The 24,401-nt window shown below is 36.9% G+C and overlaps 3 protein-coding genes across 5 annotated transcripts; 1 reads left to right on the top strand and 2 right to left on the bottom strand.

Annotated features, from left to right (window-relative positions):
- Positions 1-2,688: 2,688 nt before the first annotated feature.
- On the bottom strand, positions 2,689-9,828 carry LOC132092371 (acetyl-CoA acetyltransferase, cytosolic-like). The gene is made up of 9 exons (XM_059498576.1): positions 9,648-9,828; positions 7,538-7,672; positions 7,247-7,428; positions 7,039-7,156; positions 6,807-6,950; positions 6,180-6,302; positions 5,922-6,076; positions 5,235-5,345; positions 2,689-3,274 (listed from the first exon to the last, which is right to left on the bottom strand). Exons 1-9 carry the CDS (start codon positions 9,772-9,774, stop codon positions 3,104-3,106), a joined length of 1,266 nt encoding a protein of 421 aa, XP_059354559.1. The 5' UTR covers positions 9,775-9,828; the 3' UTR covers positions 2,689-3,103.
- Positions 9,829-10,137: 309 nt separating this feature from the next.
- LOC132092370 (pre-mRNA-splicing regulator WTAP-like) lies at positions 10,138-16,637 on the bottom strand. 3 transcript variants are annotated; one of them, XM_059498574.1, is made up of 8 exons: positions 16,451-16,637; positions 15,618-15,655; positions 15,466-15,521; positions 15,312-15,370; positions 15,052-15,179; positions 13,991-14,169; positions 11,443-11,597; positions 10,138-11,332 (listed from the first exon to the last, which is right to left on the bottom strand). In XM_059498574.1, exons 2-8 carry the CDS (start codon positions 15,645-15,647, stop codon positions 10,683-10,685), a joined length of 1,257 nt encoding a protein of 418 aa, XP_059354557.1. In that variant the 5' UTR covers positions 15,648-15,655; positions 16,451-16,637; the 3' UTR covers positions 10,138-10,682. The 3 variants fall into 3 exon arrangements, with proteins under 3 accessions (XP_059354557.1, XP_059354558.1, XP_059354556.1); XM_059498575.1 differs by lacking the exon at positions 16,451-16,637 and adding an exon at positions 16,316-16,366; XM_059498573.1 differs by lacking the exon at positions 16,451-16,637 and adding an exon at positions 16,305-16,333.
- A 1,108-nt stretch (positions 16,638-17,745) lies between these two features.
- LOC132091859 (superoxide dismutase [Mn], mitochondrial) lies at positions 17,746-24,024 on the top strand. Its single transcript, XM_059497954.1, has 5 exons — positions 17,746-17,835; positions 18,641-18,843; positions 22,937-23,053; positions 23,193-23,372; positions 23,651-24,024. Exons 1-5 carry the CDS (start codon positions 17,807-17,809, stop codon positions 23,794-23,796), a joined length of 675 nt encoding a protein of 224 aa, XP_059353937.1. The 5' UTR covers positions 17,746-17,806; the 3' UTR covers positions 23,797-24,024.
- Positions 24,025-24,401: the final 377 nt, after the last annotated feature.

Here is a 24,401-nt window from a genome sequence, read left to right as displayed (position 1 = left end):
TATACAATAATCTATTAACAATGTGAATGAACACCAAAACAGCAGCAAACTGCAAAACAAATTATTTTCACTGCCAAAACTTTTGGCCACGACAATGCATTTACCATGATAACTGCATAGTACTGTAATGCACTTTCAAAGAACGCCTATGGTACATCTCTACTGCATGATAACAGGTGTACTTATGATAATATGCTACTTTTTTGAGGGTGGCTTTACACAAAAACTAAATGGAGGTCATATAGCGGTATAGTAACTAACTGATATATTATATTATTTTGTAAGTACCCGTACTAGAAGATGGACTTGATGCAAATATCTGGTCTCGATATAATAAAGAGCGGCATGGCGAATGTGAATGAGAGTAAGATGTAAAGTGAATCATTTATTGTTCAGTTGGACAGTGCATGATGAGCTCTTGTGTGGCTACATTATTTTAAGTACAATGTGTTAAACTGTTTGTCCATTTATTAACAATGTAGGTTTGATATGAGGATTCTGACTCGTTTTAAACGGTTCAGACTTCATGACAACAATCAGCTGTAGCACTCCACAGCGCAGGCCGAGAAAACAAACAACTGCCAGCGCCATCTGAGATTTGACGCCACCTACCGGTTACTCGATCAATTCTCCACGACGCTGTCACATGTCACACAGTAAAGGTGATATATGCAAGTACACCCAGCTGCAGCCTGCAGATCGAGGCGGGGCTGCACATGGGGCGGGGTTGCACGTGCAGCCCCGCCACACACCTACTCTGATTGGTTCGATCGTCTTTCATTGCCTTACATGATAGGAAATGTGTGCGAAGTTGGTGTAGGACAGATAATGCTGTTTAATAAGCTAAAAACGCTGTACAGTTTTACAAAGCCTTTACTATGATGCAGTTTTTTGTTAACTTGACTTACTATGTCTGATTTATTGAATCAAGAGATGTTAGCTGCTGCAAGTTTACTCTTCTTTACCAGATTAATTCACAAATGAATAATTGGGACACTCTAAAAGCACGCTTAACGTGAAAGTACGTGGCGTTATGCATTAAAACGGTGTTTTAAAAAGACCAAACTCAGTAAACAAATTATTAATAAAGCATTATATTCACAGACAAGCAGATATGAGCACAGAACACGAACACAAAGTGTTTAATTTCCACCCATAACCTGCTTGTCTGTAAATAAAATGTGTTATTAAAAATGTTTACTGAGTTTGGTCTTTTTAAAACACGTTTTAATGCATTACGCCACGTTACGCGTTTTCCTTTTAGTCTAATGGTTTTCTATGGGAGGAAAACGCTTAACACGTAATTAAACACATTGTATTCTTATTCTAGACTCATCTGCCTGTCAGTGAATAGAATGCTTTATTATTAATTTGATTACTGAGTTTGGTCTTTTAAAAACACTGTTTTACTGCATTAAGCCACATTAAACGTAGAATGTTCCGAATCATTCCAGCTGATTGAAAAGAATCGGCTCAATGGTCACAAAATGGATATCGGAGAAGATACCAATTTATTATAAATAGATGATACTTTATAAAGTTTATCTCAATATTTGACAGTGGCTGTGAGACTGCACTAAAATAAGAGCACAATTATCATGAAATTGTGTTCGTTACTATAGCAACGGTTTACAGGTATGTCCTTTCAGAATCATCACAGAAATAAAGGGGAGAAAAAGTCTATGTTTTGCATTGTAGTAAAGAAAATTAAAAGTTTCATAAAAATTGAATTGGCAGACACATTAGACTATTGCAGTGTCATTTATCAACTGCATGACGGATAATTATATGTAACAATAATTGTCTTGTCATGCTATATAATTTAAAACAGTAATGGTACACCCCTTTCATTTTCCTTTCTCATACTCTGATGATATGAAATAATCATATTTTCTAAAATTATTTAATTCATAATTCATTCTTCTATCTGAAGACCTGATCGTCTTACTGTGGATAATCAACCCAATTAATTTACTATATTCGTATGTTAGCCTAAAGATCAGCTTAATTTAACAAAACAACCATTTCAGGGACATGGCGAGTTACAGGCTAATGTTTTTCTTTTTTCTTTTGTGCATTATGAAGGCTTTATGAAACTGTACAGCGTTTTTAGCTTTTTAAACCGCATTCTCCGTCCTACACCAACTTCGTACACATTTCCTATCATGTAAGTCAATGAAAGACGATTCAACCAATCAGAGTAGGTGTGGGGCGGGGCTCCACGTGCAACCCCGCCCCAGGTGCAGCCCCGCCTCGATCTGCAGGCGGGTGCTTCTCGATATATGAGGCTGACAAGGTTGGAGAGTAATCATCTCCTTAAGATCCAATTTACAAATAATCCGTGATAAGGCATGAGGTTAGTATGTTTAATTAACTACCGCAATGAGAAATTTGAAAAATCTGCACGATTTACCAAAAAGTGGTCTTATTTACCGCATGCACTGTAGGACACAGGGCTCTCCATTAAATTCTTTATTAAGCAGTGAGATTAAGAGCACAACACAGACTAAATATTTAAACAGCTTTCCCCTGAGGTATAAATTAACATTGGTAGAGAGTATTAAAAGCAGACTAGGTCCCATTTCCATACTGCTGGAAACAGACTGATTTCTTTCAGCTGATGCATTAATACACACAGAACACACACCGCAACATTATTTTCATAATTCAATAAAGTTATCGTTGATATGCTTTTGGACAGACCCAGTTTTAATACCAATAAAAGCTGTAAAATAAGAGTAAATCAGCAACCATAGATGACTAAAACAGAAAAGGAATGTCTTAAAAGCTGATATATAAGTACTCTTCTTGTACCATAAAAACAAAAACAAAAAAACATTAGTATTAAGTGCAAAATGCCACTGTTTATGATGATACATTAGAGATGATTTCACCAGAATTTACCAAATGTGAATTTTACCATAGATTTCCCTTCCTTTATGGTGTATATAAGTACTGACTTGAGTATGTACTTGCTTTAGTCTCATTATAGCCCGTTAAGATTTAAAACATCGGTTTTAAATATATATGACAAACTGGATTCAAGGCCTGATTAAAAGCACACAATTACAGTTTGGAAGTCTATATCAGCAGTACTCAATGCTCATTTGCTCTCTACACACATGGCTATACCCATTCCTCCACCTATACATAGTGAAGCGACCCCTTTCCGTCCCCCAGTCCTCTGAAGTGCATGAAGCAGGGTCACCAACACTCTACAGCCAGACATACCAAGAGGATGTCCGAGAGAGATCGCCCCTCCACACACATTCACCTGAGACTAGGGCTGCAACTAACGATTATTTTGATAATCGATTAATCTGTCGATTATTTTTACGATTAATCGATTAATCGGTTTGTGTGCTTATATTTTAGTTTTTCCCATTTTTTCCCCAAGTAAATTATTAATAAATGGTCTTTATCCTTCAGCATAGATTTTTAAGAGATTTTAACCATTTTGCATTGTCATATCCTCATTAAAAATATACCTGGAGTTGTTTTATTGTGTTAGTAATCCTTTGTCGAACTCTTCTGCAATCAAAACACTGACCCATACTCTAGCAAATTTCACAAGGAGATATCAAATGTTTTCACCATGGCAGTCCTTAGAGCTCCTAAAGTAGTTTAACATCCCGGACAAAGCTTATTAAGGAATCTTTCAGAACATATTTTCACGAAGAATAAGGATAAAACAGAATAAAATTGCAGTGCATTGTATTTTATTATTTACTGGAAAACAGTTTTATAGCTTTTGCTGTGAAATTGTAAACAATCCTTCGAAAAAAGTGCCAATGGCATGAAACCTGAATGGAACTCACAATTTAAAGTAAAATCCATCAGAAGGTTGTCCAGAAAAAAAATTGGACACACACAAAAAACCTGCTGTGTGAAAAAGAGCAGTGAATACTTAGACAAAAAGTGTATTTCAAATATCTTTAAACATTTATCTCTCTCATTCAGTCATAATTAGGCTGCACGACTGAATTTTGAACTGGTAAACGACAAACTGATCACAGAACATGTTTGTAAAGCTTTAAATGTTAACTGTTAAAAAGCAATGTTATCAGCTTTTACGACTAAACATTTGCAAACAACATTGTACTGGAGAATCTGCACAAATGAAAGTCTTAGGGGCTGTTCACATATCGCGCCTAAAAACGCGTGGAAAACGCTAGGCGCGCCACTTTCTCCTCCTTTCCAAAGCGCTCGTGCAGAAGCGCCCCTGAGGCGTCTGCCTTTGCTAAGCAACCATGACGTGCTCTCTCCTTGAAGACGCGGAAATTTCAGCAAAGGATAAATGGATTTGCAGCTCAAAAAATCGCTTGCAGTAGCTCTGCTACTAAATTTATTTCAAAATGGAAATCCATATACAACTATGATCAGCTGTTCCTTTCATCTTGACTGAGCTTTTAACGTTGTTACGGGAAAGGATGAAGCTGATTGGTTAGTTCTTGTCACATGACCCGCGGTGCGCTTGCTGCATTCTGAAAAGTTGAAATGTTTTAACTCGATGCGGTGTTGGAAATAACGAACTTGAGCGCGCAAAAGACGCGATATGTGAACGTCCCCTTAAACAGTTCCGTAGTGCAGAGTTTACAGGTTACTCTTCTTTTTTGAAGGCTCAAAGTAAAGTACTCCCACATCCTGCTGAATGCTGCAGAGACGCTGTTCGGGAAGCACGTGACAAAACGAGGCCAGCTATTGGCTATTCGCTACTTCTCCTGCTGTACTGGCTGAGTAAAACCTCCGGTGGCTCATTACTGCCACACTTTGGTCACCGCAGATTTGAAATATGCACGAAATGAGCCGCTTACGGCAAATAAAAGTTATTTAGCAACGAATCGATGACTAAATTAGTTGACAACTATTTTAATAATCGATTTTAATCGATTAAATCGATTCGTTGTTTCAGCTCTACCTGAGACGAAAGAAGTGTTAAATTATGCTGTGCACACATCCAAGGAAATGTTATAATTGACCAGCTGTACACAAGAAGAATGTAAAAATGAGAAAGATATCTTTCTATAAATATTATAATTATAATTTTTAACTTAGGCAAAAAGTTCATTTTAGTCATTTTCATGTAGTCTGGTCATTGACAGATGGCTTTAGTGAACACAGGTCAAGTGAGATGTACCTCTTATATTTGCAATAATGGTCAATGTTATTACCATGGTACAGAAATCATTGGGTAACTGTTTGTCAATATAATATTGTGTAAAGCAGCTACAAACCTTATCAGGATTTAGACCGAGCTCCTTTACCACTGCAACGGACTGAGCAGCAAACGCTTCATTTATCTCAAACAGATCGACCTCATCCAGCTTCCATCTGGCTTTCTCAACCTGGTTAGAAAGCAGATTAAATTCACTTTAAAAAACCAAGATTTTCCCCTGGTTTCACAGACAGGGCTTAAGACTAGTCCTAGACTAAAATGTAAGTCTGAGCTGTTTCCACTGAAATAAACTTGCACTGACTGATCTTAAAAATATATCAGTGCCTTTTTAGTTTTAAGATGCACATCGGTAATGTTTTTTTCCAAGCATGTTTATAAAAATTACTTAAATGTCCTAATTGATCTATGGTCTAATCCTGGCTCAGTCTAAGCCCTGTCTGTGAAACCGGGCCATAGAATCATTATTACTAGTGCAAACCAAAAATAATAATAATAATAGTAATGTTTTAACAATAAGTTTGCAAGGACTGTAGCAGAAACCACTTTAATTAATTAATTAATTAGTAAATGTTATGTTTTGTTATTATGTTGTGTAGTGAACCCAAAATGGTTTATAAATAGAATCTTGACACAATCAAATTCTTGGCTCAGATTGTAGATCTTTCAGGATAAGCACTGATTATAGCAATTCATTCTTCATTCGTGTGAGTGAATTAAGTGCTGCGATGACTCCACAGACACCCACAGCTTTCCTTATGGCTGGAATTGGTCCTGTGCCCATGATTGAAGGATCAAGGCCTGCCTGAGCCCAGGATGTGATGCGTGCCATTGGTTTTAAGCCCCGCCTGTGGGCCTCTGATTGGCTCATGAGAACAGTAGCTGCGGCCCCATCATTTATGCCTGTTAAACAAAAACCAATGGAAACAAAGCACTACTATCTGTATGCAGTGAAAATGACACTTAAGTTACATCATAACTGAGTGTGAAAGATGTCACCATTTACCTGATGCATTGCCAGCTGTCACTGTACCGGAAGCATTCTTCACAAAACAGGGCTTCAGTTTGGACATAGCATCAATATTACTGCCATGCCGAGGAAACTCATCAGCTTTGACCTCGACTGGACCTGATATGGTAATAAAGGGTTTATTTGAATTGATATTCAGTGTCATCAGAGATAAATACAAGCTTAAGGATATACAAACATTACAAAAAAAAATTGTACAGAGAGTAATTAAAAACAATATTTTAAATTAATGCTGTTCTTTTGATTTTTCTATTCATAGAATCCTGAAAGAATTTATCAAGAGTTTCACCAAAAATATTACGCAGTTTGACTGTTTTCAACTGATAATCATAAGAAATGTTTCTTTAGCACTAAATCTGCATATTAGAATGAATTCTGGATCATGGCTCATGCGACACTAATGACTGCTGGAAATTCAGCTTTGCCATCACATCTGTAAATTACAATTTAAAAAACATTTAAAAAGCAAACAGGCATTTTAAATTGTAATATTTTTCAATATTTCTTTTTTAATCAAATGTTTTTTTATATCAAGAGACGTTTCTCAAAAACTTTATTATTAAAAAATTAAATCATATTTCTAAACACAAAAGAACCTCTTGCCTTTTCTAGAGGGAACAGTAACTGGCACAATCTCCTGGTCGAAATATCCAGCCTTCTGAGCTGCTTCAGTTCTGTTCTGGGACGTTACGGCAAACTGGTCCTGAGCCTCGCGGGACACCCCCCACTGCTTAGCCACATTCTCAGCTGCACAGACACATGACCAAAACTAGATCAGTGGCCTAGTAAAGGACACAATCAAGGTAGGCTGTCTGTTTAAAAAAATTAAAAATACCTGTGACTCCCATGTGGTAATTGTTAAAGGCATCTATGAGTCCATCAGTCAATACAGAGTCCTGCAAAGTAGCATCTCCCATCTTCACCCCTGACCTCATCTGCACTATATGAGGAGTCTGAAAGACAAAGTGTTGCATGGTTATCATCACCTGTTCCTTAAAAATAGCAGAAGTGCTCTAACATGAGTGTCTTTACAGATGTCTTACCCGACTCATGCTCTCCATCCCTCCTGCTACTACTATAGTGGATTCTTTAGTCATGATGGACTGAGCACCAAGACACACAGCCTTCAGGCCAGATCCACAGATCATCTGACAGCTCCATGCTGGCACGGAGTATGGGATACCAGCACCAACACTTGCCTGCCGAGCAGGATTCATTCCATGACCTAAAGTAAATGTAGGAGAGGACTATCAATTCCCTGTGAGTTACTGTCATTGATGAGTTCTGTATTTATATGGTGAATAGGCTAAAGTATACTACATGTTGTGCTATACCTGCAGTGAGGACATGACCCATGATGACCTCTGAGACTTCTTCTGGCTTTACATCGGCTCTTTTCAGCACATCTTTGATGACTAATGTCCCTAGATCATGGAGAGGCATACTACTAAGGGCTCCATTGAATGATCCTGTCAATAAAAAAAGAGCAAACTTATTTTAACTGAAAAATTATTTATGAAAGAAAAAAAGGCAAATAAAGCTATATTGCCCATATACCAACGTTTGCTTTTTACCATGTCAAAATCATTATAGAGCATGCATGTGTACACAGACCAAAAAAAAGAAAGAAAGAAAAAAAAAAGCAAACGTTTTTATGTTATTTCTAATTTACTAATTCTTTGCTCAATGCTATTATTATAATATTTAAATATTGGTACTGTTTCCATGATTAATACTTATAGAAGACAACAACATAATTTACGTAATGTGCAGAATTTTTAAAGTTATATATGAATGTATATAATTTGAATGATAAAGGATTCAAAAAAACGAGTCAATAAAATTTCTCCTGGCCATGGCGCTACAATAAATGAACCAATCAGAGCACGAGAACACTGGCGAGAACTCGGAGCAAGCAATCAGAGCAGCTTTCCGTTTCTTTAGGACCAGAGCCCAGAGCCGTTTAGGACCATAGAGCATCACAGTCCCGCCCACAACTGGTGCCGGAAGTAAGAATTCAATGGAATTTCTCCATTGCCAGTTGGGGTATAAGCCATAAACGTAACCATACATGGTAGACCTAAAACCAGCTATTGCTGTACTAAGCGATTGTATATGCTCATATAAACGCCAAAAGTTCATGGGGCACTAACCTTGTTTTGAGATAAATGCCTTGTATTCGCGATGTCTTGGATAAGTACTTCATTACCCACAATCCTGAACAATCCCACAGTGATGCATCTGATTGGTGGAACTCCTGTAATTCAAACCCGCGAAGGTCCGTGAAGACCGAAGAGCATTAATATAAAAATAAAATTATAAAAAAAACTGTTGCGTTTTTGCACGGTAGACTTATCAGTGCAATCATGATCTCCTTGGCTGCCATGATGGCTTTTTTCAAGGAGGAAAACAAAAGTGTTCAAAGGGGTGAAACCCACTTCAGGGCCAGCATGAGGGACCTACAAAGTTTTGGTGAGTTTTGCAGGGAGCAATATTTAGCCTTGGCATACTTCCTCGAGCATTTACTGAACATTTGTGTAATAATTAATGGCAACGACGTGTGTTGATGACTGAAAGGTGATTGCAGTCAGGTACAATGCACTGCACCATATTGCTGACGTTATCGTTAACCGCTTTCACACACGCACACAATATAAAATACACAATGATGAATATAAAATTCAATACACAATACCTATATAAAACACTATTTATTTACAAGTTTAATACTGAAAGAACTGCTATTAACTGCACATTCACTATAAAAATTAAAATTCACTGGAGGATAAAGTTCGCATGGCCGTCGTCAGATTAGGAAGTCGCTCATAAAAGCTCTTTCGCGGTTGTGGCTTCAGTCGACTTCAGTGAGGCGCGGTGGTTTATGGGATGAGTAGTTCCTTCGCTCAGAAATGAAAATATGTACACATTCTTGTACCTTTTACTTTTTTGTATTTTCTCTTCGTTTTTTTCCCTCGAAATGATATGTTATATGCTTATGAGTTCAGCCGCAGCTGGTTATCCTCAGACATGCTCTAAAACTCTTTAGATACGGATTTTCCAAAACGTCAATGGGAAAAATGAATGGGAAATTTACTTCCGGCACCTAAGCGCTCTCGGGCTGGGGGCGGGACTGTGATGCTCTTTTACTGTCTATGGACACAACACTACTGCCGGTCCGGATAGCTAGAGCATTAGCTAATTAAAATGAACAAATCAGACACATACTTTGACGATACACAACTGAAGCAAACAGACTCTTTTTCATCATCGTCGTCGTGCAGATTATTATCTGGTTAACTTGTTAACTCAGGAGTTAGTGACACAGGAGAATAAACTTTTTTTGGTATAATCGGTCAACAGGATACAATACAGTTCGCAGCTACATAGAGGTGTTCAGCATCGAATGGAAAAATACCATGATATGAGACATGAGATTAAGTTTACCTATAGGAGTCCTCGCGGCAGAAACGATAACAATCGCGTCCGTGTTCATCTTTGCTGTAATGCTGGATTTTCTTGGCAGATTTCTTGTTGTGTGTCCGGTAGGCTGGCTTTCTCTCTCTACATACATATATACACAGGTTGTCTGAAGGAGCCTCCTACTTCACGCTGTCTCATTCATTTGATAAGATAAAAGCTCGAAAGCATCATCACCGAGATCTGCTAGTCTGATGCACTGGTTTTGCGCCATCTAATGGTGCGGATGGCTAACAAAATTAAGCAAAATGTTGTTTCTGCATACTGGATCTCATTAAAAATCTGTTTAATTAAAAAGCATCTTTAGATCCAAAACATGTCAAAGATCACTTTACAGTCTCACTAAATACACAGATTTAATTGCATTTTCCTGCTTAGGAATTACAGTGAAAACATGTTGATTAACAGATGTAATTTTTTTGATAGAATTCATTCAAAGCAGAAAATCAAAGCAAGGTTTGAGTCATTAAAATTCTTTATTGATATTTGGTCAGTACATGAAAAGGATTGAAATAAGAATTTACCAAGATACATCTCAAACTACACACAAGTCAAACAAAATGTTTTCTCATGTGGAGGAAAAAAAAGAAAAGTTCAACATCAGGAATCTAAGGACTCTCTGAACTGTCACCTTCAAGACTTAATTGAGCATTATGATACAACACATAGCTAAATGATTTCCGAGTTCTAACAAGCAAGCAAATTAACAGTACAGAACCAAATGTTTATATCTGACAGAGAGAGAGAAAAAAAGTGGTTTAAAAGTCATTCATTAAAAAAAAAAAATGAATTCAAATATACAAACACAATTCTGCTTATTTTATAAACGTAATCAGCTTTGAACATGTCGCATTGTAATAGGTTGTGATGGAAGGTTGGGTAGAAAAACAAAAGTGATGCATTTGACCATTTCTCAAACAATAACTAACTGGCCTGAAGTGTGCGATTTCCTTGTTTATCATCACTTAAAAAAAAAAAAAAAAAAACGTAACTATTAGAACATTACAAAGACCCTGTGGAGGCACTGGAGGCAACTGTTGCTGCAGAGGAGTCCAGGCCATTCTGAGTGCTGTGCCGCATACCAGCAGTCCTGCTGCCTTTGGAGACAGCAGCGGCCTCATGGGAGTCAGCATTGGAGTCTGTATCGTTCGAGTGCTGGGTCACTGACGTCTCACTGCCCGTTGGTGAGTCCACGATCTCATAGCCCGCACTTAGTTGAGTCACATAACCTTCTCCACCCCTCTGGCTCACTGCAACTTCTGAGTGGTTGGAAAATTTCAACATGCCACCATGAGAGGGGCTGAAGACAGATGGTGATGGTGGGTAATCTTCATCTGCACTGCTCGCTTCCCTATACAGACTGGCCCCAGATGCACTCCTCTGAGACGAGTTCCCGTTGGAGGGTCCGTTGGAAACCCTTCCGCAGTCTTTCACAACGTTTGAGCACGAGGCATTCGCAGATTCACTTTGTATGGGAGGTTCAGAGGCCGTTGAAGGTGAATTTCTGCTTGGACCAGATCCACTAGAAGTGCATTGGGAGTTCAACTGAGACAACTGCTGCCTGCTCTCCTTCAGCTGCTGCTGAAGAACCAGGATGGTGCTCTGCATGCCCTCCACTTCCTCATCTAACTGAATAATGAAGTCATTGAGCTCTGGACCCAAAAAAGGCAAAGGTACAAAAACAGACAACAAAGATTGAGTTTAAGTTCCATGAAAACAAACCATAAATGGAGTTGGATGAATGGAGAAGGATTTTGCTCACCATCTTGACTGCTCTTGAGCTCTTCGCTGTACTTCTTCTGCAAGGCGAGCTCGGCCTCCAGCTGGGCGATGCGCCCCTGAGACAGCTGCCTGCCCAACTCCTGATTCTCCTGGATCAGCATGCGACATTTCGCCATCAGCTTCTTACCAGTCTGGCTGCAAGGGAAACAAGTCTAACATCACATCGTGAACATAGCCACTGCATTTACAAACTGGGTGGTAACATTAGCCAACCAGAAACAGCTTCCAACAAACTCTCCAACTGCCACACTGATAAAAACTGTTGACCAGCAAAAGATGTTTATATGCACTTAAGAAAATAGTGTATTTTTTTAAAAGCAAACTAAGAGGTTTAACATGCCTGGATTTCTGCAAGAGATTAAGCCTTATGTGACAGGTTTCTCACAGCTTTTTAAAGAGTGCATGTGAGTGGAAAAGATAAGACGACTAAAAGTAACAACATAGTGGAGAAAGCCAATTACCAATTGTGCCACATGTATATGCCGTTTAAAAATGCACTGCTAACACAGCACATGTAAACGCAATGACATTTGGGCAGCTCTCTTGCAATAAGCAGTTTCCTGGTGTGCATATAAACAGTCAACGACAATCAAGAAAATCAACTAACAGTTCAAACAATTCTGGGAAGAGATAGTTGGAAGTTATCAGACCAAATCAACTTAAACCAACAAGTGCAATACATCTGAACAGATCTAGTATGGTAGCATTCCAATAGGCCATTGAACAAGTTGCTAAAATCAAGTTTCATTTTAAAATCAAAAAGCAGAGATGAACAGATCCAATGAAAGTACCTACCTGTTAATCTAAACACTGCTATGAGCAACCAAGCAATAATTGCATCAATTGAGACAATGTTATTTAGAATGGTCTTAAAAAAAATGCACTGAAACTTTCCAGACAATAGGCAACTCAATTTCTTGTATTATCATTGAATTGATAAAATAACTGCAAAGGCAGAGCACTTCATTTAATTCAGCAGCATATTTAGAGGTAGGTAAATGCAACCCACATCTACTGGAAAACTGCAGTCTTTACTGTATTTGATATACTGCATAAAGATGTTTTCACTTTGAATTTAGTGGTCACTAGGGTGCCTTGGTGCCACATAAAGCAGGATAGTAATAGCAAGTTAGCTACTGACATCAAACTAATTGAACTGGAATTCAGAGAAAATGCAGGTATTTAACATTACAAGTAGTTTGAGGTTAAATGTGAGGTCAAATATAGATCTCCTTAAACTGGTTCACCATCTTTTCTGGACAACCTGCTGCTAACCTCCAATGAAATCTCTGACGAAATTACATAATGCCACAAAAAAGATTTTCAAAAAAAAAATTGCCTTATACCAAGTTTTAATAGATTTGCAAAGGAGAAGCTCAAACTACTTCTGAATCACTAAGATGGTAAATGCAACTTTAACATAAAAATGTAATTGCTATAAAATATCTACTAAGCAAAAAAACCTACAATAGACTTGGACGTGACCCAAGAAAAATGAACTAAATAACTGAAATCCTCACTGGTTGACCGCTAAATAAAAAGTGGATTAGAAAAGGTACACATGATGAACAAATTATTATATACAAACATTTAAACAGCTTGAATAATTTTCTCTAACACACATTTGCATTCACATTGAAAAAACAACAATTATGTTTGCATCTGCAGCAGCGCAACAGCCAATTTAAGAAGATTACCAAATCGCTCAATTCATTTGGACCACACTGCTGTAAATGCAAGGTGCATTTCCAGAGCAAAAACAAAGTATAATATTACGAACACAAAAAAAAAAGAAGAAAAGGTTTGAAAAAACCGTACCGTGTGTCGCACCTGTGAGATGAACATTTACCAAAGTCTCTGCAGATCAGAAAGTCCCCCAAAGTCTTATCTCATAACAAAGGCTTCTGCCCCAAAGTCTTAAGATTGCTTAACTCCTCCCCATTTCATTGCATCACACTACATTCACACCTCCCTGTGTTACAGTCTAGATTCTTAACCAGTCTCAAAGTTTAAATGGGGGAATATTCCTCTGCAACACATTTAGTAGGGCCATGTCATGTTTTAAATGTTCAATCAGTGATCTTTAAGCTACAGTTCAATCAGCTCCAGAGCCAACGCTTTGCTCAAGTCTTTCATATGCCGCCTTTTTTGTTACAGGAAGCTTTCTAACATGGGCTGGAAGGGGGGGGCGTTTCCGACGTGACCACCTCTTCAGGAACAGTCCCGATTCCTTCAGGCTTCTGTACCATGAGGGGTGTAGGGGAGAGAGAAAGCTGAAACAAAAGTGTCACCTGACCAAAACTGTTGTGTTTTGTTCTGATTTTACATTACGGTATTTGTAATAGCAGGGAAATATGAAAGAAAAATGTCTTTTGTTCTGAGCTTTGGCTTTAAAGTCTGAGTCTCGTTGTGAGCAAAACATTTCAGTCTTCCCCCACCATTATCTGCACTCCTGCAGAGGAGAAGGTGGGGGGTGAATCAGGAAAGTCTTGACTTTTTGTTTGGAGGGGGGAGTTATTTTAGTTTACCTATCAGGTGTAAATTTCCAGGCACTCAGTTCATTTTGGGCTTGCTCCAGTTTGTCTTTAGTCTGTTCCAGTTCAGCCTTCATTTTGAGGAAAAATAAGTTGATGGCTGGGTCCACCATGGAGGTTCTCAGCTGAGCCGCGCTCGGTTGCTGGACTTGCTTCAGGTACTGGATTTGGGTCTGCAAGGTAAGAGAAACCATTAAAATCTCAGCATTTAAAAAAATGACAAATAAGAAGTCAATGAAGGCATGTGATGGCCAGTTTTAAAAAATTGACACTCTAGCTTTGAAGCTAGTATACTATTATGATTTCACTACAATGGTTTCAAAAAACAACTAATAACTATATATATTATAATTTTAACAATGTAACTTTAATAAATAATAAAAAAGGTTAAAACTTCAAACTTTTCAGAGCAACACATTAACCTGCAACAACTGTCCAAATGAACATAACTGATGCCTGACTGGGAAAGTAGCGCTTAAAGGTGCACTATCCCAAATTCTCCACTAACATGCATTTGCTGTTCTTTTGCCTTTTGTCTGCTGTTCCCATGTTTAAGTGCAGAAAACAATATTCCAATTTCTGTGTCCATACAACAACTTTGATCAATCACAGTGAGAATTTGCATGATAAACATTCGGATACACATTTGACTGAATAAAACAGCAGCTATTAGGTAAATGTTCACTGATGCTTCACAGACAAGTCAGTATAAAGGACAACTGCATCTGCGGTTTCTACTTTTATTGATACACTACATCCACAAGCTGTGGAACGTCTACTACAGTCCATCCCTTACGAAAAATAACCATGGTTTTATTATAGTAAAACTATGTTTTTTTGGCGTGTTGACTACCATTTGTATAAACACAGATTTACTACAAATACCATGGTTAAACTATGGTTAATTCAGGAAAACCATGGTTAATTTGTGGTTACCATGGTTTAACTATAGTAACCATGGTTAATTTTCATAAGGGATATCATTACAGCAAACTGACACATTTCCTTCAAGTACTGAGCATAAAGCAGAAGGAAAAAAGGAACATAGTACTTACTGTACACTCTTGCATTTCCTGCTCTTTAGTAGCAAGCCTCATCACCAGAATGTTCTCCCTGCGAGCGGATTCCTGCTGTTGTTGCTTCAACTTTTCCTCAGACTCTTTCAGGCCTGTCACATCATTGGCTGCAGACATTTCAACATGAAAAAAAGGCATTAGTTATTTTCTGCACAACATAAAACCAAGTCTAATATTCTTGGCTTTAGTGAACCACTCAAGACTTAATTATTCAGAATATCTGTGATGTGCAAACTTACAGTTTAAATCAGCATATTTTGTCTCAAGCATCTGGACATAGGCTTCGTGCTGTTTCCACCTACACCCGGGAAAAAAACCACATCAGCATTACCATCTGTAAAGCATCAAAATACACACTCTTAAAACTTATTGCACTACAGAATGGCTAAACACCTTGTGCACAGCTCCTCTCGAGTCAGGGTCTTCATGTCAGATTCACTAAGGCGAACCTGCAATGACAAAAAAAGGAAATAAAGACTTAAAAAGAGACCATGTTGGTGGAAAGCGACACATATAATCAGATTAGACTGCGACAATGAGCTCACCTTCTTCAGGAGAGGTTCTTCATTGGTCATTCTGATCTCTGTGAAAGACAGAAGCGAACAGATCAAGCATCCAGTGAATGCACACGACTCAAATATATACACACATTCCGAGCAGTAATATGAAGCAAAGACCTAGAGACAGTAGCGTGGATTTCACACGCCTACACATGAGCTATTACAAATATAGACCACCAGGCGAGAGATTCGCTCGTTTTTACATAATCGCAACAATTACAGGGGAAGAACTTGTCTGTTACATCTAGTCTTCACAGTCGTGCATTTAAAAGGCAAAAGATAGTAAAAACGCAGCAAAAACAGAGAAAAAAAATCGCTTGAAAACGAAACTGTTCCACTAACCGAGAAATTACACGGGCTCACTGGTCAAACATTTCATGCATCTTCGTCTCTACATTTAACATTTTTAGAAACGAAATAGCAACGTAGTCTTATCGGCCTCCATTACATTTTAACGGTTAGCTTATCTTCGTGCAAATCAACATCGACAACAATAATCTTATCTTCTAGGGAAAACGAGATCGGCTGTTTGAGGAGTTGACATGCTAAACGCTCCGCGCTGCAAACAACCGCGCCATTCTGATACAATCTCATGAAGCTCCTGTCGGGGAAAACATGAAGCTTACGTAGCCAATAACACAAGTTCGTCTTAAAATAAAGTCAATAAATTACCGCCAATAGACATTTGAGTAATAAAAATGTGCGGCGCCTTCTTGGAGCAGTTTCGCTGTCACAAAATGGCGGAGAAGGAAGAGGCTCTCCTTCTCCGAGAAGCAGCACTTTATCTGAAAAGAGAAAATATAACCATTAACACTTACCAGACCCGATTCACCTCGACCAGAATGACGCGTATTTCTTCCAATACGAGATCTGAAGATCTTAATTATGAGTTTCTCTGGAGGAGGAAAAGCTACGTTCTTTATTTAGGCGAAGGGGATGACAGTCCGTCCGCCATGACCAGCGTGTGCGCGATGTTCAGCCGCACAGCATCAGCGAGCTCGCGCGAGCGCTGAAGGGGAGGAGCATGTGAGTGACTCTGTGTTGCCATGTTGCCGCTGGAGTAAGAAAGCGTGTCATAACTGAAAAAAAAAACCAAATAAAACATTTTCAAAACAAAGTTGAAAGCTGTGCATAATATATTTTCTTACAAATGAGCAGAAATCTGACCAAAAATGGTTGAGTAAGGACAACTCCAAAATAACTAAAAAAGGTTTTCTGTATGTAGACCACAAAATGTACATAGTGTAGGCTACCAATATCACAGTTAAATCTGTTTACAAGGAAAAAGTTACTGGGGTAATATTTATAAATGAGTTTGAATTAAATGTATTGTACTTTATTTTTTATTAAATATTTATGAGGTAATTTCCAGATTTTATGCCATATCAAACCATCAACACAGTTTATTCCGGAAAGTTATACAACAGGAGGTCTGGTTTTTTCACGTATGACATGTCATTCCATAAGGAATACTATTTGATTAATTTATTAGTGTTGCTGGCAAAGTTTAGTATTCATAAATGCAAATACGGAAAATATAAACCATTGTTTCTTATTTTGAAATCAGAAATTAAGCCACTATTATTCATTTTTTTCATTGTAATTTTGTATTTCTTTTTCTTTGTGTTCAGTCCCTGGCTACTGTAAAATGTTTAATTTCAGTGATTCAATAAAAAGAAAAAGAAAAGAAAGCGGGTCTCCATCAACTAAGAGTATATACAGACAGAATATACACAAACTTAAATAAGGAGCATGTGAGTGACACTGTGTTGCTATGTTTCAGCTGGAGTAAGGAAGCTATTTGTGTCAGTGACTACTCACTGTAATAGCAAGGCCTAGAATGACTGGCTGAATTATACCAATTGGCACAGGGGGTGCTCGATTTGTGTACCGTCTTTAACTTACATAAATCTCGTTCATCTGGATATATAAACTAATTTTTTTTTTAAACCCACTGATCTAATATTTCTCGCGTAGATAATGTTAAATAGGTTGTCCATCTGATTGTCCATCAATGAGAAAAATACTTATATTTTTCACATGACCCCTATTTTGAAATAATGGTAACTTCTAGTCCAAGTTGAAGTTGAAATTTCAAGGGCAGGCTGTAATGGAGAAAGCTTAGGTCTGTTCAGCGCGTGTGTCGCTCGCTGTGTGACGGACTAGACTAGAGCATGCTGTGTAGAGTCGGATATGTCCGCAGGTAAAGATAAAGTCTGAATCAACTCTCGTATTGTATGCAGCTAACGTTGACTGTATAACCAGGCATTTTTTAATTACTAAATCAATGGCGGTATGAATAAACTGCGCACTTTTATGTGTTTGGTAGAGTGACCATGCTAACAGCGTCATACCATAGTAGTTTGCGTAACTGATATTGCGAGTGCAGTTTTAATCAGTAGTATGGAAAATATGGGATGAAATTAGACTCAAAATGATTAAAAGATGCACGCAAAAATATAGATTTTTTTGTTGAATTAGAGCTTTATGCATGAAGTTACATTGAGCTGCTGTCGATTTGAGACTGCCAAACAACAGCTTAGCTTGTTGTATAACCATCAATGAATGTGTACAGCTAGATTCTTATTGAACTAACCATACAAACCTGTTGGGACAATAATAATTATATTAAACTATATCAGAAGACACGTGGTCAAATCAGCCTCACTAGCTTTGTTGGAAACAAGCATACTATAAATTATATATGACACCTAAAATATTATAATTCTAACCTCTTAAGTAACCTCTTTTATTGTGGGAAGGAAATGTTTTTAAAAACCTATATTAAAATGAATAAATCCCTGGACCCCAGTTTGAAAAGCTTTGTTCTGGTCACCTGACTGCTGCCATGGAGCAACAATCCTGTAGGAGCTCACCACAGTAATCCAATATATCTTGCAACATATCCAACACACCCTGCCAAAATCTTGCATTACATTTATTGCAATGCTTATTTACTTCATACATTTAAATTATTTAATAGTTTTATTTCCTATTGTTGATTCCAGGTGTGCTGCCACCCTGAACCCCGTCTTGGGTGCTGTGGCCTCCAGACAGAAGCACACACTGCCTGACCTCCCATATGACTATGGTGCACTTGAGCCTCACATCTGTGCTGAGATTATGCAGCTTCACCACAGCAAGCACCATGCAACTTATGTCAACAACCTCAATGTCACGGAGGATAAATATCAAGAGGCACTGGCCAAGGGTAAGTTCAAATGAGATTGCTTTGTAAATGATTGAGCCTGGTTTACACTCCACATTATCATTTTATTTATTTTCATTTTTTTGCTGTCCTTCACAATTGTTGTCAGACAGGACAGTGGGATTCTAGGCAAAAAATTACACTGCCCAACACCAACAAACTACTTTGGACTTTGATCTGACTGCTCAATCACTTCACAATCTTTATTAACGTTCCATAATGAAATGGTACTGCACAAATTCAAGCAAACCTATCCCCTAGTCTTAGGGATATTTTGCCTGGAAAAGAAAAAAAAAAGACTAAGTCAACAAGTCTGTTGTAGCTGGACAAAAAAAGATTTGATAGGAGAATCATAAGTGAACCTCTTTTACATGCACTAAAACATGGTTATGCATCTGTTGGTTCTTCAGGTGACAGCCGTTGTTGGAAAAGTTTATTGATGATGTTTATTTCAAACCTGCATTCTAATTTTCTCACAAATCAACATAACAGGCAACATAACAGACAAATTATACAAGTGCATGGTTTGAAAAGGAGGTGGACGAAGCAAACGCTTATATGATTCCAAACCTCCTCAAATTCAACACAAAATAAAATACAAAACCAATATACAAACAGAATAATTCAAGAACAACAGTATTCCTGTACAATACATACAGTAGAACAATAGTCTCTATATAAATGGTATAAGACGGGCAAGACAAAACAACGCACGCACAACACACACACTTACAAGAGACACTGGCCCAAACACTCTCTGGCCCTACACCCTCTCACCACTGGCTTCATGCTGAGGGCATCACTCTCTGTCATCTACATATTTTCTTAATACATTTTTTTTTAACAAATGTTTGAAATGAATAATATTTGGACAGGTTTTTAATTCATCCACCAAATCATTCCAAATCTTCACTCCCCGCACTGAGATACACATTGATTTTAAAGTGGTTCTAAATTTGGGCAGATATTTATTTTTATTTCCTCTTAGTGTGTGACTATGATGAGCATCTCTATAACAGAATAAATTTTGAACATTAGAAGGCAGAGAGTTTTGAGATGCCCTGATCAAAATTTGAGCAGTTTTAAAGTTGATCACGTCCTGCAGTTTAAGTACTTCCAGCTCTACAAACAATGGATTGGAATGATGTCTGTAATGAACACCAGAGACAATCCTAATAGCCTTTTTCTGCAGAGTGATCAAGGGCTGTAAGTGGGTTTTGTAACAGTTCCCCCAAATTTCAACACAATAATGTAAATATGACATAATAAATGAATGATACAGTAGAAGTCGAGCTTTAGTGTTCAGTAAATTACATGATCTCTTCATCATTCCAACACATTTAGCCACTTTTGTCCTCAGGTAGCTTATGTGGGGTTTCCAAGAGATCTTTTCATCTATTATAACACCCCAAAATTTATTTTGTTGAACCTTTTCTATTAGTGTGTCATCAATAACAATTTTAACAGGTATATTACATTTACGATTACTAAACAGCATGATTTTTGTCTTTTTCAAATTCAATGACAGTTTGTTAGTATTAAACCAGGTTTTTAACTTTACCAATTCCAACGTTACCGAAACCAAAAGTTGCTCCAGGTTATCATCGGCACAGATAATATTGGTATCATCGGCAAAAAGGTTGATAATTTCGTTGATAATTTACATAATTCATTAATATACATTAGGAATAGTGTAGGTCCCAGTATTGACCCCTGCGGTACTTCACACGTTATATTCAGAAACCCTGATTTATATTGATCAATCTCAACAATCTGTCTCCTCTCACCTAGATAGCTCTCCAACCATTTTTTTGCTATTCCCCTTATGCCATATCCTCCATCTTTTTTTATTAAAATCTGGTGATCAATGGTATCAAAGGCCTTTTGATGATCTATAAAAATTCCCAAAACAAATTTATTTCCTTCAATACCATCTGTAATTTCTTCCAGTAAATCAATGAATGCATGTGAAGTACATCTATTTTCCCTGAACCCATATTGACAATCAGATAGTAATTGGTGTTTATCAATGAAGCTCCGAAGTCTTTTGTCATATAATTTTTCTAAAATTTTGGAAAACTGTGGCAGGAGGGAAACAGGTCGATAGTTATTAAAACAGTGTTTGTCCCCTGACTTTAAAATTGGTTTAACTTTAGCAGTTTTCATTTGCGATGGAAAATGACCGAGTTGAAAGGATAAGTTACAGATATATGTGAATGGATTTATAACTTCTTCTGCAACAATCCTCATATCGATGTTATATATGTCTTGAGATGTTTTGTTCTTGCAGTCCCTGATTACTTTCATAACCTCCCTCTCATCAGTTGGAGTGAGGAACATGGTATTAGAATTTATATAAATTAGTCCCTTAATCTGTTCGTTGGTAGATGGAATTTTTTGCGCCAGTTCAGGTCCAACGTTGACAAAAAAATGATTAAATCTATCCGCGATCATTATTTTGTCTCGTATAATTGTGCCATTTTCCACAAAGTACTCCGGATAACATGAGCTGTTGGAACCACGACCAATAACGGTGTTCAAAACTTTCCAAATTGATTTTGTCATATTTCTTATTAATCAATAAATCAGTATAATATTCTCTTCTACTTACTCTCAATATGCTAGTTAATTTGTTTTTATGTTTTATACTTTTGTTCAGTTTCACTAGTTCTATACCTAAAAAATTGCCTAAATAGAAAATTTTTCTTTTTACACGAGTTCGCAAGCCCTTTTGTTATCCAGGGTGTTTTTATATATTTTTTTATTGTACATTTTTTGATCGGACAGTGTTTGTTATAGAGTGTAATAAAAATGTCAAGAAATGTGTTGAATGCTGCATTTACATCGGAAAATTGATAAATAGGTTCCCGGTTTTGGCTTGCCAACTCATTTTTCAGTGCTATAATTAATTGATCAGTTATGACTCTACGGTAATATTCACTTTGTAGTTTTAGATAATTTACAGTTAAGATCGTATACCATGAACACTGGTAAGTGATCACTGACATCATTCACTAACAAACCACCTGTTATGTTATTGTCAAAAATATTACAGAATATGTTATCTATAAGTGTGGCACTATGTGATGTTATTCTGGTGGGTCTGGTGATGAGTGGGTACAAACCCAATGAAAACATGGTATCAAGAAACTCATCTGTACTTTTGTGTTTATGGGGATTTAACAATTTAATATTAAAATCCCCACATATAATATATTTTTTATTGTTATTAGTAAATATTTTTTCTATCCATTCCCTGAATATTGTCAAGTCGGATCCCGGCATCCTATAAATGCAGCTTACAATAATATTTCTATTTTTTGGAAGTACCAATTTAACAGTCACACATTTAAATAGATCATCCACCACTAAACACATATTGTCCACAATACTACAATGAATATATTTATCTATATAGAGAGCCACACCTCCTCCTCTCTTGTTTATCCGGTTTGTGTAAAAGTGGTAAGGATATCAAACAAATCAGTCCAAGACTGTTGATTTTGTTTTTGATGATCAGTCTGATAAATTTCATTTTTGTTATTGTTAACTAAACTATTAAAATGATTTTCCTTAACTGAAATAAAGCTAAAATAAAATACAAATTTTAGAAGACAAATGTATATTTATAAAAACTGAAACAAAATGTTGCCTGGCAGCTAGTTAAAATAAAATGCCAAAGGTTGAAATAAAGTTAAAATTAAATGGCAACTAAAATTGAATTATATAACTAGGAACATAAAATTATATATATATATATATATATATATATATATATATAACAATAGCACATACTTTTTTTTTTAAATAAAACTTAAACTAAAATTCAAATGAGAACTGAAAAAAGAAAATAATTAAGCTAATTCAAAATGTTAAATACTACATAAGCATATAAATAATAATAAAATTAGACCATTACATAAACCTCATTCCTTCAATCTCTTACAATGTAGGCCAGTATATGTTTGATAAATGGTTTAGTAGTGGCAATATAAATGTTAGTTTACTTTTACAAAATTCTAAGGACTTGGCATATTATCTGAATTGTCTTCATTGCATATAACAGGTATTTAGGTTTGACCTTGCTGTGTTACAGGTGATGTGACAACTCAAGTCTCCCTTCAGCCTGCTTTGAAATTTAACGGTGGTGGCCATATTAATCATACCATATTCTGGACAAATCTGTCACCAAATGGTGGAGGAGAACCACAGGGTAGGAGTCACTCTTCTTGAACTGTTTTGTGTATTATACACATGAATAGATGTTGAACATATTCATACTGCTATTTCAATTGTCATTTATGAAGCATATAGTTGTATGTGATAAATATTGGAATTTTTTATTTATTAAGGTGAGCTGTTGGAAGCCATTAAGCGTGACTTTGGCTCATTTCAGAAGATGAAGGAGAAGATATCAGCTGCCACAGTGGCCGTTCAGGGCTCAGGATGGGGCTGGCTGGGCTTTGATAAGGACAGTGGAAGACTGAGGATTGCTGCTTGTTCTAACCAAGACCCTTTGCAGGGCACTACAGGTAAGTCTACCACAATGAATGGTAGTGAACAGATCTATTTTGGAATCTAAACAGATTCATTTTTCATACACTCTTAACAAGACCCTCAGTGAATACACAAAAAAAAGCTCTGACTTATTCACAAGAGTCATCCATAGTTCTGTTTTTGTAACAGTTGTATGTGTTTCTTAAGGTAAAGCAATGGTCTGGTACACTGCAGGGAGAAAGAAATCAATCTGTTTGTATAGCTTTTAAAGTCTTTAAACTTTAATATTGTCTCTTTCCCTTTTAAATTTGAGGTCTCATCCCATTACTTGGGATAGATGTCTGGGAGCATGCATACTATCTCCAGTACAAGAATGTTAGACCGGACTATGTTAAGGCCATCTGGAATGTTGTGAACTGGGAGAATGTCAGCGAGCGTTTACAAGCTGCCAAGAAATAAATTGCACCACACTTGGGGAAAGGAACACAGTGTCCATTAGGACCTTCGAAGCACACAAATAGACCACATTACAACCACCAAACCTAATTGAGACTCCAGAGAGGTGGTAAGATTCTTGACTAGTTCGTTTTCCATGCAGAATTGTGCATTGAAACTCGTAGCTTGATTTTCATTATATGTACGTTCATGCTTTCAGTAAATTAAAATTAAAAGGTTATATGAAAATCATCTTTGTTGTGTTTTCTTGATTCAACATTAATATTCTAAAACATTCATTTTAATATTACTAATATAAAATGAATAGTATTTATTAAAATGTACATTTTAGCAGATGCTTGTATTCAAAGCGACTTACAGTGCATTCATGCTATACATTTTTTTTGATCAGTTGTGTGTTCCCTGGGAATTGAACCCAAGACCATTTGCACTGCTGACATAATGCTTTACCATAGGAACTGTTAGACTGCGTTCAGTCTTTTAATCCCGTTATGTTGTAACTTTTGTTTTAAAATTTTCTGATGTTTAAAATCATATACGCTCAATAAAGGAGTCATCATTGAACTCAGGGCTGGTAAAATGAATAAATAAATAAATTAAAAGAAATT

The sequence above is a fragment of the Carassius carassius genome, chromosome 18 (assembly GCF_963082965.1).
Source record: "Carassius carassius chromosome 18, fCarCar2.1, whole genome shotgun sequence".
Taxonomy (NCBI): Eukaryota; Metazoa; Chordata; class Actinopteri; order Cypriniformes; family Cyprinidae; genus Carassius; species Carassius carassius.
The sequence above is the reverse complement of the archived record's forward strand: the minus strand, read 5'-3'. Positions and strand labels throughout refer to the sequence as shown.